This window comes from Zootermopsis nevadensis, unplaced genomic scaffold, assembly GCF_977971745.1.
Source record: "Zootermopsis nevadensis isolate Lab colony 2312 unplaced genomic scaffold, Znev_1.0 Znev_ptg000012l, whole genome shotgun sequence".
Taxonomy (NCBI): Eukaryota; Metazoa; Arthropoda; class Insecta; order Blattodea; family Termopsidae; genus Zootermopsis; species Zootermopsis nevadensis.
The window spans coordinates 9,318,745-9,333,965 of NW_028259144.1; the positions used below are offsets into that span (position 1 = coordinate 9,318,745).

General features: G+C 36.1%; 1 protein-coding gene across 4 annotated transcripts in view; it reads right to left on the reverse strand.

The window, feature by feature from the left end:
• Nucleotides 1–1,702: 1,702 nt before the first annotated feature.
• The window catches only part of mam (neurogenic protein mastermind), a 275,194-nt gene continuing 261,675 nt past the window's right edge, over nt 1,703–15,221 (reverse strand). For all 4 annotated transcript variants that reach the window (XM_087347872.1, XM_022059495.2, XM_087347874.1 and 1 more), the window contains exon 6: nt 1,703–14,037. In XM_087347872.1, the coding sequence (XP_087203998.1) occupies nt 13,690–14,037 (348 nt within the window). In that variant the 3' untranslated portion in view covers nt 1,703–13,689. The remainder of the gene's footprint in view (nt 14,038–15,221) is intronic.

The window sequence follows — 15,221 nt, forward strand, 5'->3', positions numbered from 1 at the left end:
GGATTGCAGTTGAATTCGTCCATCAGAGGGAGTGTGTTTCAGAGTCTGTGTTCGGAAAACACAGTTTTAGCAGATAACGGGTGGGAAGTATTTTGAAAAAATTTCAAATTTTCGAAAAATCAAAAAATGCTGTTAATTGTCCATATGGCGCACGAAACCAAAATTCTTTGGGAATTTGCAAATTCAAAATTGTGTTCAAAAATTTGGAAAAATTTTGGATTTGTGCGCTTTTTATGCAATTTCCATCTTTTTTGATTTTTCGAAAATTTTGATAATTTTTAAAAATTTTCCCATCCGATCTTCGGCAGAACGTCAGCTAGTTGTGTTCATCAATGTACGGTATCTGCTAGAATCGGACTCTGCCGCACACAGACTTTGCATCACCCGTTCACAGCCGGACGCATTCTCTTTCTCACCATAAGTCTCTGCTAGTCTCTGTCCTGCCACATCCGGTCTCTTCTAGACCCGTACTCCGCCTCATACAGACTGTGCAAGAGAGGGATCTACATCACCCGCTCTCGGCCGGATGCAATCTCTGTATGTATCAGTCGTCTCTTCCGGTCTAGGGCCTTGCAGCCGACATGTCAGACACCGATTCCAGTAGAGACTTAGTTCTTCAGAGGAAGTGTGTTTCAGAGTCAGTGTGTGGCAGACTGGTTTTAGCAGATAACGGGTGGAGTGTAATTTGAAAAAAAATCAAATTTTCGAAAATTTTCAAAAAATCGAAAAATGCTGGAAATTGTCCAAATGGCGCACAAAACCAAAAATGTTTGAGAATTTTCAACTTCAAATTTTTTTTCGAAAAGTTTTGGTTTTGTTAGCTTTTTAGGCAATTTCCGTAATTTTTTGATTTTTCGAAAATTTTGATAATTTTCAAAAATTTTCCGATCCGATCTTCAGCAGAACACGTCAGTTAGTGTTTAGTTATAGTCAGTTAGTTTGTTATAATGTATGTATGCGTTCTGGTTTATCAGTACCAGCACTACTATTACTCTTTGGACGCATGTTCTCTTGAATTTTTAAAGTTATAATTTTAAGTCACCAAATGCAGAGCCACAATTGACCGTCTAAGATAACCTAGGCAAAGGTAATGATTATCCTATTATATTCCATGACCATTATTCCAAAACCTATACAATTTTATGAGACAAACTTAAATATAACATGTAAGGGAAAATGAAAGATTGTTGTAACAAACAAAACACTTTGAATGCTACAAGAAAAAAACTCAGTATTATAACATTAGGACTTTAATTTTTGAATGAGTAGTATTAGCTGTCGGTACTTTTGTTCATAAACTTGCAACCGTTGCAAGAGTCAAAGATACAGAGTAAATATAATATGAAAAAGGACAAGAAAACTATTCCACTTACTTAAACAACTTTTTAATTGAGAAGTTTCCATGTGCATTCTGAAGTTTGCTTTGATCATCAGCTCCGGTTATGTGACTCACTTTGCACTTTGAACAATAACTTTATTTTTAAAAGTAGCAAGAAAATCAAAATTAAATTCAACTATATTCACTCAATATAACAATTTTCCTACATATTCGCCCAACAGCTTCGGTCATTAGTAGTACTTAACTAATTAGAAATGATTGTGATGCACAGTATGGGCTTCGCACACAAATTATTTCAAGCAACTGAATATGACTCTTTGAAGGTTAGGATACCAGTTAAGGGTATAATAAAAGTAATCATCATTACAAGAACCTGTAGGTATATAATTATAATAATATAACTTTTGTATACTTTTGCATTAAAACTTAATACAGAACAAATACAAAAAGCAATGTTGTACAATTTACATGAAAATAACAAAAAAGAAAAAAAAGGGATAACATTTGCACACATATTAAGGTTTTGGCAAGACAGTGAACTGCACCCCACAGTGCGCTGACGCCTATCTTGGATACAAACACTCATATCGCTATATATGTTATCAATTAAGTTATAATTTCTCATGAAATGGGTAACAAATAATTATCAGTATGGGGTACATCGTGTTCTGTATACCATACTTACATGATATATGTACTGAACAACACTATCATACAACATTGCATATAAATTTACAAGGAAATCATGGAAAAAATTAAACATTCTTGTGATAAAAATATTTAAGACAAATGAAATGTCATTTTGGTGCTTGCAAGTTATGAGTATCAATAATATCAATGGAGTTACAGTTGAATCAATTAGGGAAGTATCTTGGAATCTAGTGAGAATAAAACTTTGTTTTGTTATGCGTATCTTAAATTTGCCTGGATAAAAGTTATGCATAAACAGTGCAAAACTACATAAGAGATGAACAATGAAAAATGCATAAGGAATACGATGCAATGTATTGACCCTTTGAAGCTGAAGGACATCAAAATATTTAGAAATTCTGTCCATACTGCGAAGAAAACGTACTTCATTGCAAAAATCAATTGAATAATGCTGTTTAAGGAAATAATCACTGTTTACTCTGAGAACCATATGACACCCATTCTGGAGGAAAGGTACAGGGTAACTGATGAATAAAGTAGGTGGTACGTATAGTTACCACTGGGCTTTAAAGGGTTAACCAGTGACAAGATAAAATGCATAAAGTGATATAAATCTTGAATGCTCTGAACGAACAGCAGCAAAGCTGAAATAAGAGGTGAAGCATAATAGATTAAAAATGCTGAAAATAGGAAGTAGCACTGTAGTAGATATCATGAAAACAGATGTTTCAAGGCTACAGAAGGAGTTCACATGCATGCACACCTTTCCCCATGGCTCTATTACAATGCTGTATTGTCGGGTTAGCAGTGCTGAAAGTTGTGATTTGTGTGCAGTCATACACAGGTAAAAGTAAAGCTGTCCCACTATACGCCATGTAGGCATTTGGGGGGGGGGGAACGCAGTATAGCTCTTACTCATTCTTAATCTCAGCACTAGATGGGGGTGAGTGGTCAACATCACACACCACTCATACACAACTGGCCACAAAATTCTGCCATACTATTGGTCCTTAAATTTTAATATTATTCATTTCCCATAAGCTCCTTCTTTTTACAGTAAGTCCCTCGTGGTAAGTTGCTGAACTCTAGAGTGGTGATAAGAGTGATCTGAAATATCCCAAGTTGTTACAAAGCCATGGGAAAGACTTGGAAAGTTTTTAATGAGAAGTGAGAATAAACAGGCTGTTTACAATGTAAGTTCTTTAAAGGCATTTAAGAGCAAGATGAACATTTTCATATAATATAAATGTCCATATAGCACAATAAATGACATCAAACGCAAGTGGTATGTATCACAAGTCTACCACGGTTCCAGTTGCCATGATAAATCACCATGCATACATAACACATACAACATACTTTCTTGAACACTAAAATATTGATAGTTGTGTGGTTTTCAAAAAAATTAAGTCAGAAACTTGTGGTACATTTCTATCTACATGGTGATCAATAATTTGAAGTGCAGTTATTAAGAAATTAATACACCACAGCAAATATAAATGTGTGGTTATGATGATAAAGCACAGAAGAATGGAGTGGCCAAAATATATTGAAAGCCATCACAAAATAAAGTGTTACAGAAGGTTTAAGTAAGAATCCTTCAAAATTCCAAACTCCAGAAGTGGTCTATACTCTACTGTTGTTGTTCCAACATTGTATGACTTACATAACCTTAAATCATCTACCTTTATAATGGATACCTGACAGAAGAACTGCCTAAAATTTCTTACAGCCAACTTACTGGTAAAAGTTTACCAATGTTCCAGAGGTCCTCCATCACCAGGGTGATGACTCATCACCCTGATGATGGAGGTAGCAAGCACCTCTGAATTGTTGGTAAACTTCTACCAGACTACATGGCACTACAACCCAAAATACAGCCACCTTTGTACTCACCACTGAAAGAACATCAAATCCTAAAGAACATTTTCTGCCATTTTCTTGAAGAACAAGAAAAAATACAGTTTTAAGGAATACCTGGTGTGGATAATGAGCTTCAATTGTAAAGAAATGTTAAAATAAATATAAAATAAACACATGCATGCTTCTTTTGATTATTCTGGAGTTTGAAAGCAAGATGGAAAACATTTGGGTGTGTTCACACTTCATGCAGAGCAATGGCACTGAAAGACCTCAGCAAAGGATTGGGGATTATAATTAGTTGTAACACAAGAGTTCAAACCATTTTGGCAACCCATTATATAAACAACTTGCACACCATTTTTGCTGATTTATGAGGGCAAAAGTCTGTCACCCCATAATGATGCCCACCAAACAGGACCATGAATAAAGTGCTTACCACTGACATTGAGCCATATTCAACATTAAGTGTAAGATATCCTTCAACTGCTTACTGATAAAAATTCTATACTGGATTACAGGCTTCATGACTGATGATTCAGCTTACATCATTCCACTTCTACTGAATGCAAGAACTGTAATTAACTTCATTAAGCTGAATCTTGAGAAGTTGGTCTAATTCTCTTTCATGGTAACAGAAAGTTCATCACCATGTTCATAAAATTCCACCACTGGATACTATCCCATGCCAGATAAGTTAAGTCCTTCTTCAAAACTCTGTTCCTTGACGATCCTTTTAAAATTATCCTATCTGTACCTCGGTCTCCTCCTATCCATACAATAGGTAACAAAACTGAGTGAGGTAACTCCGAGTTATCACTCTGTCGTCATACAACATTTAATCAAATATTCTTCTGGAACAGTTAACGCCTTTTATGAGTGAAACTATCGGGGATGATCAATGTGGATTCTGTCATAATAGGTCAACCACTGATCATATGTAAGATTTGAGGTTTCCACAGCAGTGAGTATGAATGGTGTAGCCTGCTCCCATTGGCTCGGGGCAGGCTACACCATTCACATTCCGGCACCTATAAACCTAGCCCCACACACCCTATTCGCTTATTAATCGCCCTGATGACGGAGGCAGTATGACCTCTGAAACGTTGGTTAACATCGACCAGACCACACAGCGCAACAACCCAGAAGACAGAAATCTTCACTGATCAGATCTTTTGCATTCAAAAAATATTAGAGAAATAGTGGGAGTATAATGGGTCAGTTCACCAACTATTTGTGGACTTTAGGAAGCCACATGACTCAGTTATAAGAGAGGTATTTTAGGGCATTTTGATGGAGTTTGGAAGACCAAAGAAATGTTGGATTATTTAAGATGTGTAAGGACGGGGTATCTAGTAGAGTTTGTACAGGTAACCTTCTGTCAGATCCCTTCCCAGTGCACAATGGCCTATGTTTTATCCCCAGAGCTTTTTTAATTTTACAAATGTTTGAAAGCAAGGTGCTCAGGAAGACATTTGGACCAAGGAAGGATGAAGCAAGTGGGTAATTTGGAATATTGCATAATGAGGAGCTGCATGACTTGTACAGGTCACCTAACATAGCGAGGATAGTGAACTCTATGAGACTCCGATGGCTGGACATGTAGCTCACATGGAGGAGGGCAGCAAGGGGTGCATACAGAACCATGGTAGGGAATCCTTCTGGAAAATGACCATTGGGCAGACCAAGGAGATGGGAGGATAACATCAAGATGGAGCTTTGGGAGGTGGGCTGTGAGGATGGCAAATGGATGGAGTTGGCTCACAATCATCGCAGGTGGCAGGCTTTGGTTGTCGGTTTTAAACCTGTGGGTTTAGATACCAGGGAGTTGGTACCTAGGTCTCCTATGTGACCTCTTCTCATTAAATTTCCTGACTAAAATTGTAATCCCCCCCCCCCCCCCCCCCCCCAGGCTACAGCCTTGCCAACTACATATCTTTTAATATGGTTACCTGAACAACGTTTGGTGATCATTATTCAGCGTAAAGTTGCAAGGAAGCAACTGTGGCGCATAAAATTTAGCAACATTCCATTGGAAACGTGAAAGTCGTTATCAACCATGTCAAAAATTAAATGGAAGCCCACAATCCAATATGCAACTTAACCATTTTCACTGTAATTTTGTAAGCCTTGCAACCAAAACCTGGTGATACTCTTCTCAATGTAAAAATGTTGATAGTCCATTGGAAGATTTGTTTGATTTGAAGTTTTCATAGTGGTGAATACAAAAGATGGCTGTCTTCTGGGTTGTAGTGTCATGTACCAGTTACAGCCAAAAAGACAGCCATCTTCATTCAATAACTTTTTCTTTCTGAAAAAGATGATCTCATTTGCTGTTTCTAGGGTTAGGGGAAGATACTTTTTCATTTAGTTTCTTTGACTATATTAACTAAACGTTTTTTGTAGAAATTACTGATAATAAATAAACAATTCTATAGCATATTGACCCATGTAGTCGCACACAAAGAAGCTGACTATTGCTTCAGGGGTGCTTACAGTCTCCATTATCAGAACAGTCCTGATGATGGAGGCAGTAAAAACCTCTGAAACATCAGTGAATTTCTACAAGACTACAAAGACAATATTATGAAACACATTCTCCTGTAAGACCTAGAAAAAAAAGTACATTTGAACAATTACAAAAATATTGTTCATCCTCAAAATATAGAATCAGTAGTTATTTATTACGAAACAGGTAACTCTATTATTATGAATTTTAAAATTATATTTCAGTCATATTCAGCATTAATGCAAAAAGAGAAAGAAAAATTATTACTAAAATTGGACCTTGATACTTGTTCTTGTAAGAGGGATAAAGTGCCAAGATGATCGAGAAAACTGAATAATAAAGAGCTTCATAATACCATCACAATTACTGAATCAAGGATAAGCTACTAGACATGATATGGGAGAGAAGAGAAAAATGCACAAAATTTTGGTGCAAAATCATGAACAGATAGAATATTAAAATGGATCTTGGTGAAACAGAGTGAATGTGGATTACATTCTGGCATATGACGGACCAGTAGCAATCACTTATGAACACAGTAATGCACATTTTGATTCAATAAAAAATGGGGAGTTTTTTAACTGCCAGCATCTCAAGGACTCTGGAATTAGACAATTCATAACAGGAAATTAAATATTCAGTTAAAGAACACAAGAAACTAAACTTGTCAAGTTATATTTTTAAACCTAACCTATACCATTTTTATTACTTTCAGTTCAGTTTTAAATAATAAGACTTTGGATTTTAAGAAACTTAAAAAAGATGCACATTAATTTCAAAAAGCTTTTAAATAGATGAGATACAAAACCCCATAACTTAATATATTTTAAGATATATTATGTTTATTTTCATTCAGACCAATTCATTCTAAACCTGAGGTCCTACATTTCAAACTTTCCAAGTTTCAATATTTATTAACCACTTACGTTTATTTTGGCACAATCACAGTGTTGCATTTACTTTGTTTACTCCTCCAGATATTTCTTATCACAATATATGTGAGAAAACTCCACTCAGAAAACAGTTACTGCCATCTGCTGGCACAGCCTCAAAGATGCACTTAGTCCCCACTGTATTTCTTCCTAACTTAATTTTTTTAAAAACTCCTCTTCTTTACTTTGTGAAAAAAACCAAAGCTGAAAAAATGCAATTAATATTTGTCTCACCAGGCTAACCCAATTATTGTCCCTTGTTTGAACACAAAGTGGCATATGAGCCATAAAATAATACATAAATCCACAAGACACAATCACCCATTATTCAAGATTATAAGCAGTGTAATCTCATATATAAATTATGCAGCAAAACAATAACACACCTTTACTGCCATTTTATCCATATTTTGAAACATAATTTGTATGAGCCACATTACACTTTTCTTTGCAACATAAACAGCTACAAAGGGCACATACCTTTGATTTATATGGTGGGGGGACCAAAAAAACAGGTTTTACACTAATCAATGAGCATGACTAACTATATTTGGCAAACCATCCAGGCAAATTTCCCTTACTGTGAACTTTAACAAACATTTGATTCACTACAATGTTGAAGTCTTTGCATTATCATTAAAATTCTGCATATTCAAAAAATACTTCTACATCATTATTTTAAATAAATGCACAGCCAGTAATCCATGGTTAGACATTCAGTTTTTGGAAAGACAAAAAACATCACAAACCATAAGTAATATGAGCACAATTGCCATGTGACACTGTTAGACTTAAAACCACCACCAACATATCTCATTTGAGCACACCTGTCATTAGAATTCTTACATTGTATAAACATGTTTAGACCTAGCATTTTCATTATTTCTTTTGTTTTAAAGTCCTAATTGACAAAACATAGATGTACTCCATTGACTTGTTTAAAATAGTTTTGAAACCCCATACTATAAGTCCTCAAGTTCTACATTTATCCATTTCCAGATGAGAAAATATTTGAAAATGGATAATATTTTGCCTTGTGTTGGCTTGGCACAAGGCATCTTCAAACACACTTGCTCCACTGATAGTGCATTCCTTGCAAATCATTGTATTAACACTCATAATATCAACAATTCTCTCATCATCTTTAAATATATACATTAATAATATGATATAATTATATATCTATCTATAGTCAACCGCATTGGTACATTACTTGTAAACTGATAATTACAAGCAATGAAAATAACCAGCAAAGAAAATCAATAATAAAAATACTGATTCCATTTGTTCCTAAAATTGTATGTAATTTGTTTGTCTTTCAGGTGAGTAATAAACTCAAATTTGATCCCTGTGTACTAGATTGCGTATTTTCTTTTCTTTTCAGAACATGGTAAATACCTTTGAAACAATGGAGTGGTAAAAATAACTATTCCTTGGAACTTGGTAAGTAATGTTCCAGTTCATGATTTGTTCTTTTCCCTCCTACCCTGACATTGTCTTTTGCCGAGTGGTCCCACAGCCATTCTTGCTGAAATGTGTAATACACTACAGAACTCCACATCACATAACACAAAATGTACAGAGCAGGTAGCAGCAGGCGGCTTTGGTCCCTCACAACGACACCAACACCATGAGGTAGGCGGCGATGTTTTGATTGCACTCTCGGTTCAAATAAACACTAGAAAGCTGCTGACTGCAACAAGGGTCCACCTACGCTCATTACCTAAGCTGGCACAACACTCACCACAAAGACTTTAAGCCAGGGGAAACACTTACAAAAGATTCCACATGTTAAGAGAAGTGTTTATTGATGCTAGCACAACAGCTAAGTAGCGCTGTTAAAAACGAGGCAGAGGAAATGCCGTGTATGTTTACTCTGATCTATTTCTACCACAGTAACAAGCATATGAAAATTTCATTGCAACACACTATAAACACTTCAGATAACACAAGTCCAAAATATGATTAAAGTTAAGAATCTTTTAAATTTATGATAGTCCCCATAACAATTCACTGTGTGCTTTTACTTATAAATTACAGCTGAGGTGGGAATGAGTCTTATTGCATAGTTGAATCAATCACATAGCATTCTGCCCAACATTATATTCATTACGTGTCGAGAGCTTCCTTCTGGAAAGTTGTGACAAGCATTTTCACTGCTTGCTCAATGAATGTGTCATATATGGAATGTTTTCTACCCATTTTATAGAAGACATAATGAAAATATCTTTGCGGGGGATGACATACTGCTTGAACTACACAAATAAAATATTTATATGTACAGAATAAAGAGATAACAAAAGGATTTTAAACATGTATGTGCAATCGATATATTGCAGCATATGTTCAAAGCTACAAACAATCTATTTAAAAAGCTGGTAGATGCTATTTCTTCAACTTGTAACATGGAAAATGGTGTTGCTTTCATTTTTCAGTAAACATCTAATACTTAATCAAGACGGTCTCTTCACGTTACTAATGAGTCACAGTGGCATACAAAAGGCTACGACAGCCTACCGACTATTAAGTCATCAGCATCCCAACAAAGAGCACAATACACAATAATCCAGCACCTGTCACTTCTATATTTTTCTTTTTACCACACCAGCTTACCTAAATATTCGTAATGGAGGAGCATTTCGGAGGGAACGAGATTAAAAATGGCAAGACCATCAAAGAAGTGTTCATCCTTCACTTTGTACTTGTTGGACTGTGTTGTAAAATAAACGAGACGCCATTCCACTGTCATTGCTTCACTGCCAGATGGCTCTGGCAGTCAAATCAGGAGTGAGTAGAAATTGTGCAGAGTCAGTGGACTAGTCACTCACTACTCTTAAATGCACGCTTTAAAGACTATGAAACCTCCGAAAGGAGGCCCTATGCTCCACTCAGGAGTTACAGGAACTAAACAACATTCCACTGCCATAATGTAGGATTGAAATCAGCCTTACATGCTTAGAATTACTGCTTATTCATAAATTTTTCTGTCACATTCCTCTAAACTTAATTATAGATGCACTGCACTATTACGCATACATCCAGCTGGACATGTTACCCTTGCACACTGTTCATTTAGGGTTATTTTATAGGAATTAATGACACTAATTTTTACTGCTTTGTACATTATTCCATTATGCTTACCAGCTGTAACTTATTATAATTATCAGCCCTGAAAAGCTTGATGTTAGTGAGAAAATTTCCGGATTGGTAGACCAGAGCACCATCAGAAGATTTGTAAACAGAAACTCGCATAGTGGGAACCAACAGAAAACTATTTCTCTTAACAAGATACAATTTTCCTTTCATAATGGCAGAAGTTTGGAGAAACAGAATATAAAATGATGAAGGAATCTTATCTAGCTGTTAAAGTGAGTTTCATGAAGACACTGTGGCAGCAAGTAATAAAAATGTGACTGAAATCTGAGGGAATATTTGGTCAAGACCACTACATCCATGAAATTATGGTCGTATTCACTCTTTCATTGGAATTCTAAGCGGATTGAAGATATACGAAGAATCCTATGTGAAAAAGGATTCTTCACTAATTACCATCTTTTATCTCTTTTTCATAGACATGATCCAGCTGTTGGTGACAAAGACTATTACTACAACCAGTATTTAGTTACACTTAACAGTAACAACGGGGCACTCAAGAATTCCTGACGTGAGGAGATGCATTTAATTTTTAGCTTTTATCATACAAAATGGGACACGATGTGTGGGACACATTCAAATATTACAGGTCAACTTTTAAACGGTTCTAAATTACATTTTATAGTAACATGATGAAACAATAAATTTTTCATTTGATATTTCTACATTTTTGTGAAAATATGAATCAACAAGACACCACTAACAAGAACTGTAACAGACTCTGAAAAATAAGATCACTCTTTTGTATGCACATTTACAGCTATTCTAAATTTTACAATTTATTTGAACATTTAGCAGTGAACAAAGTGGTGCTCAGAGGGATTATTATTTTCGAGCAATGCATTCTTAGGAAACACAAATGCTTTGGTATAAAGATTCACAAACTGTGATATATGACTGCCTACACTTATGACATAAGCATGTACTTGGAAAAGACAGGCAAAGTTCAACAAAGATGATGATAGCTACACATGGAAGAGTTTGGCCAAAAACTTTAAACCGACAAATTCTTACAGAAATGGCAGACAGAATCATAAAGTGACGCCAAAAAATTACGACAGTAAGACACAAAATCAGAACGGTGACACATGTGCTAGAGTCAGAGGTGTCTAATTTGGAAAGGAGAACACGGCGTGCACATTCCGATAAATGTGCACGACAACTAACAGAATGAAGTTTGTGTGATGAGTGTGGGAGAGCTCGTACACCAGCTATTGTTGAAGACTACGGTCAGAACATGGTCTCCAATGATGAAGCAACTGAATGGCGAATAGCTACTCACTTAGCCAAAGATAATGAAATAGACAAAAAAATTACTTTTTTACATGTAGGATCTAACAATTCTGAATAGTTACATTTTAATATCCTGGCAGCAAAATTAAACACCAAAAATATATTCCTGACTTCTTAAAGCTTAACACATCAGAAATTGGCCAGCTGCTTACAGTGACATGTGTATTCAGGGATAAGAAACAAATTACTACAATATTTCAGTACTGAAAGTGCAAACTACGTTTTGTATTGACTGTTTTTTCATATTTTCCAAAAAGAGGTGAATTTCTAAACCATCCCAACATATGAAACAAAATGCATACTGCAAATTTTGATGTATATACACTCAGTATTTAATTTAATTTAACTTATGAACCTAGAACCTATTTTTTTTTTAAAAAAACACAACTAAACTATAGCACTATGGAATTTTCATAAAAGAATATTTTACTATGATAATTTAGCCCTGACATTTCCACATATAAAAGTATTTTCTCAATATTATTTTCATTCCCCATATTAAAATCTGGCTGCTATACCAATAGTATGTACTTTGAAATATCCCATCCCCATTTATTAGATGTTAAATTAAATCACAGAACAAAAAAAGAGAAAAAAGGGGGGGGGGGGAATAAAGAAAGAAAAAAACTAACCAACCAACAACAACCTATTTGTTTTTAGGAAAAATCCGGTAATGTTCTTTGAAGAAAGTTACTTGCATGAGGAAAAGACACTTATCTCTACTATGGTCAATTCTTCAGTGAAATAATACCACAGCTTTCTCAGCTTATGTAATAACTTGGCTGAGTAAGATGCTGATGTTATAATGCATTCACTCTCTCATCAAAGGAATTCCACGTATAATTAATCCATATTTTACTGAAAAAATTAGTGAACAAAAATCCATGTCACCTTCTTCTACATCTTTATGTCCTTTAGACAGTGTAAATTCAAATATAACTTTCATAATCCTTGTCATCCATCCTCCACCACTTACTGAACTTGTCTCTAATTGGAATATTAAAACAAACAAAACCCAAATAAAAATAAACATACAGTGAAAAACCAAATATTGAACACAATTGAGTTTTAGTTTGTTTAAATTTTTCAAAAACCCAGGAAAAAGTATCACATAAAACCTCTCCTAACAAGTGTTCTAATAAGTTGGTTTAAAGGGTTCTGACAATGGTGTGTTACAATCGAGATCACTAAATTCTTGGACTATGTCCATCGTCCATGTTTTTGATAAAAAACACTGTTTCGGAACCTGGATCTGCTTCCGTCCTCAGGTCCAGTGATTGAGGTTGGCTCTTTTTATAGGACCCAACTAAGTAGGTGCCTCTTCCCCGTTTTAACCTGTCCTTAATCCAAGAATTTAGTTAACCCAAGTGTTTTAATAATTTCAATAACATTAATTTTTTTAAAAAATGCTAGCTAAACAAACTACAAGTGGAATTCCTTTCATGGGAACAAATGAACTGTTTAATCATCTGGAGAATTAAATGCCATGTTAAATTTTCTCAGGCATTACACCTTTCCCTGACGGCACAGTGTGATCACTTCTTGCCAACAAAATTTTTACCATGAAGCTACAAAATTATACAACACAAAGTTATGAAATAGTGTGTATAAGGGAGACATCAGTAGAAGGATATACAAAAGTATACTTGATGAAAGACTTTCGGGTTACTAGCCGTGTCAGGTGGCTGAATGGTGAATAAGCCATATCTTCTGCCAATGTTTTGTGCTCTCAAAATGTTGGCAGAAGATACAGTTTATTTACCATTCAGCCACCTGATGTGGCTCGTAACCCGAAAGTCAAACATTTCAAGATGCCATTATTCTAACAGCCCTCCAGACGTTCATCCTTATTTTTAATGTACACATTCACGAGAATATTTTCAAACAATACTTAACAGTGGAATGGCTATCTCAAATTTCATACCATATTTCAGACAGAACTTTCTTTTGTTTTAGAGGATGTCCAGATTGAATGTAGAGGCTGAATCCAGTGAATTAAGTAACTCCTGAGCAGCTGCTGAGAAATGACTTGAATCTCCAGTCGGCAAATGTTCAAGGAATTCGAGACTAAAGTCTGGAGGAGGCGGTGCAGGTTGCGAAACTGAAGAGGTGGATGTGGGTGGAGGGTGCTGCTGTTGCTGAGGTGGTGGCCCCGGGTTCCCTCCCCCTGCCCCAACAGGACTTCCACCATAGCTAACAATGGACTGTTGGGGTGGCGGCTGCTGCTGCGGATGATGAGGCGAGCCCGCCCCTCCTCCAGTCACCGACATTGACTGTGACATCTGAAGGCTCATTGACATCTGCAACATGTATAAATTCATGTAGTAACAAACACACATTTTTATACAGGTAATCTTTGCCCTAAAATCACAACACTGTACCAGAATATGTGGTTCACCACACCTAACAACAAACCCGGAACAAAAAAATGTATCCATCTATTCTGTATGAGGTTCTTCTTTACAGTTTATGAATGGAATGCACCTGCAAGTAATTATGAATGGAATTTTCTTCTCAGATTTCCAAAATTCCCTAAATGCTAGAATGACTTCCAAAGATTCTTAATCCTTCAATGGCAGCAGCCACATGAAATTATCTTCTACTCTGTGAACAAAGGCGATTTAAACTCCATATACCTGTTCTACACTACATACAGCTCTTGGTGAATGGCACGGTGTGTCTTTACCATGTATCGAGACCAGAACTGTAGTTTTAAGCTGCACTGTATCTGCATGAAAGATGACTGGTCACAATAAAACTGCACATGTACATCCAAGCCCAAGATGGATTCCAATCCAAACCTCAGAGTTCCTTTCTGAAGTTCCAAAGTTTACTCAGTTCTAGAAATTGCTTCCCAAGATCTTGAAACTATTTTATCTGCATGAGGAATTAGCTTATACCAGAATCCTCAAATTGGGAATTTACGACGATGTGTATATTGAAGAGGAGATTAAATTCTGGAAATGCTTGCTACTTCTCAGTTCAAAATATTTTGTCTTCCCGTCTGATTTCTAAGAACCTGAAAATTAAAGTATACAAAACAATAATCTTGCCTGTTGTTTTGTATGGGTGCGAAACATGGTCTCTCACTCGGAGGGAGGAACACAGATTGCAGGTGTTTGAGAATAGGGTGTTGAGGAGGATATTTGGGCCTAGGAGGGAAGACGATGGGGCGTGGAGGAAACTGCATAATGATGAGCTTAAAAATCTGCACTCCTCCCCCAGTATTGTCAGGTGATTAAGTCGAGAAGAATGAGATGGGCTGGGAATGTGGCATGCATGGATGGGACAAGAGGTGTGCACCGGGTATTGGTTGGGAAACCTGAAGGCAAGAGACTGTTGAGGAGACCTAGACGTAGATGGGAGGATAATATCAGGCGGGATCTATGGGAGATAGGAGTTGAAGGAGACTGGATTTTGTTGGCCTGGGACAGGGTCCGGTGGAGGGCTTTGGTTAATTCGGTGATGAACCTTCGGGTTCGGT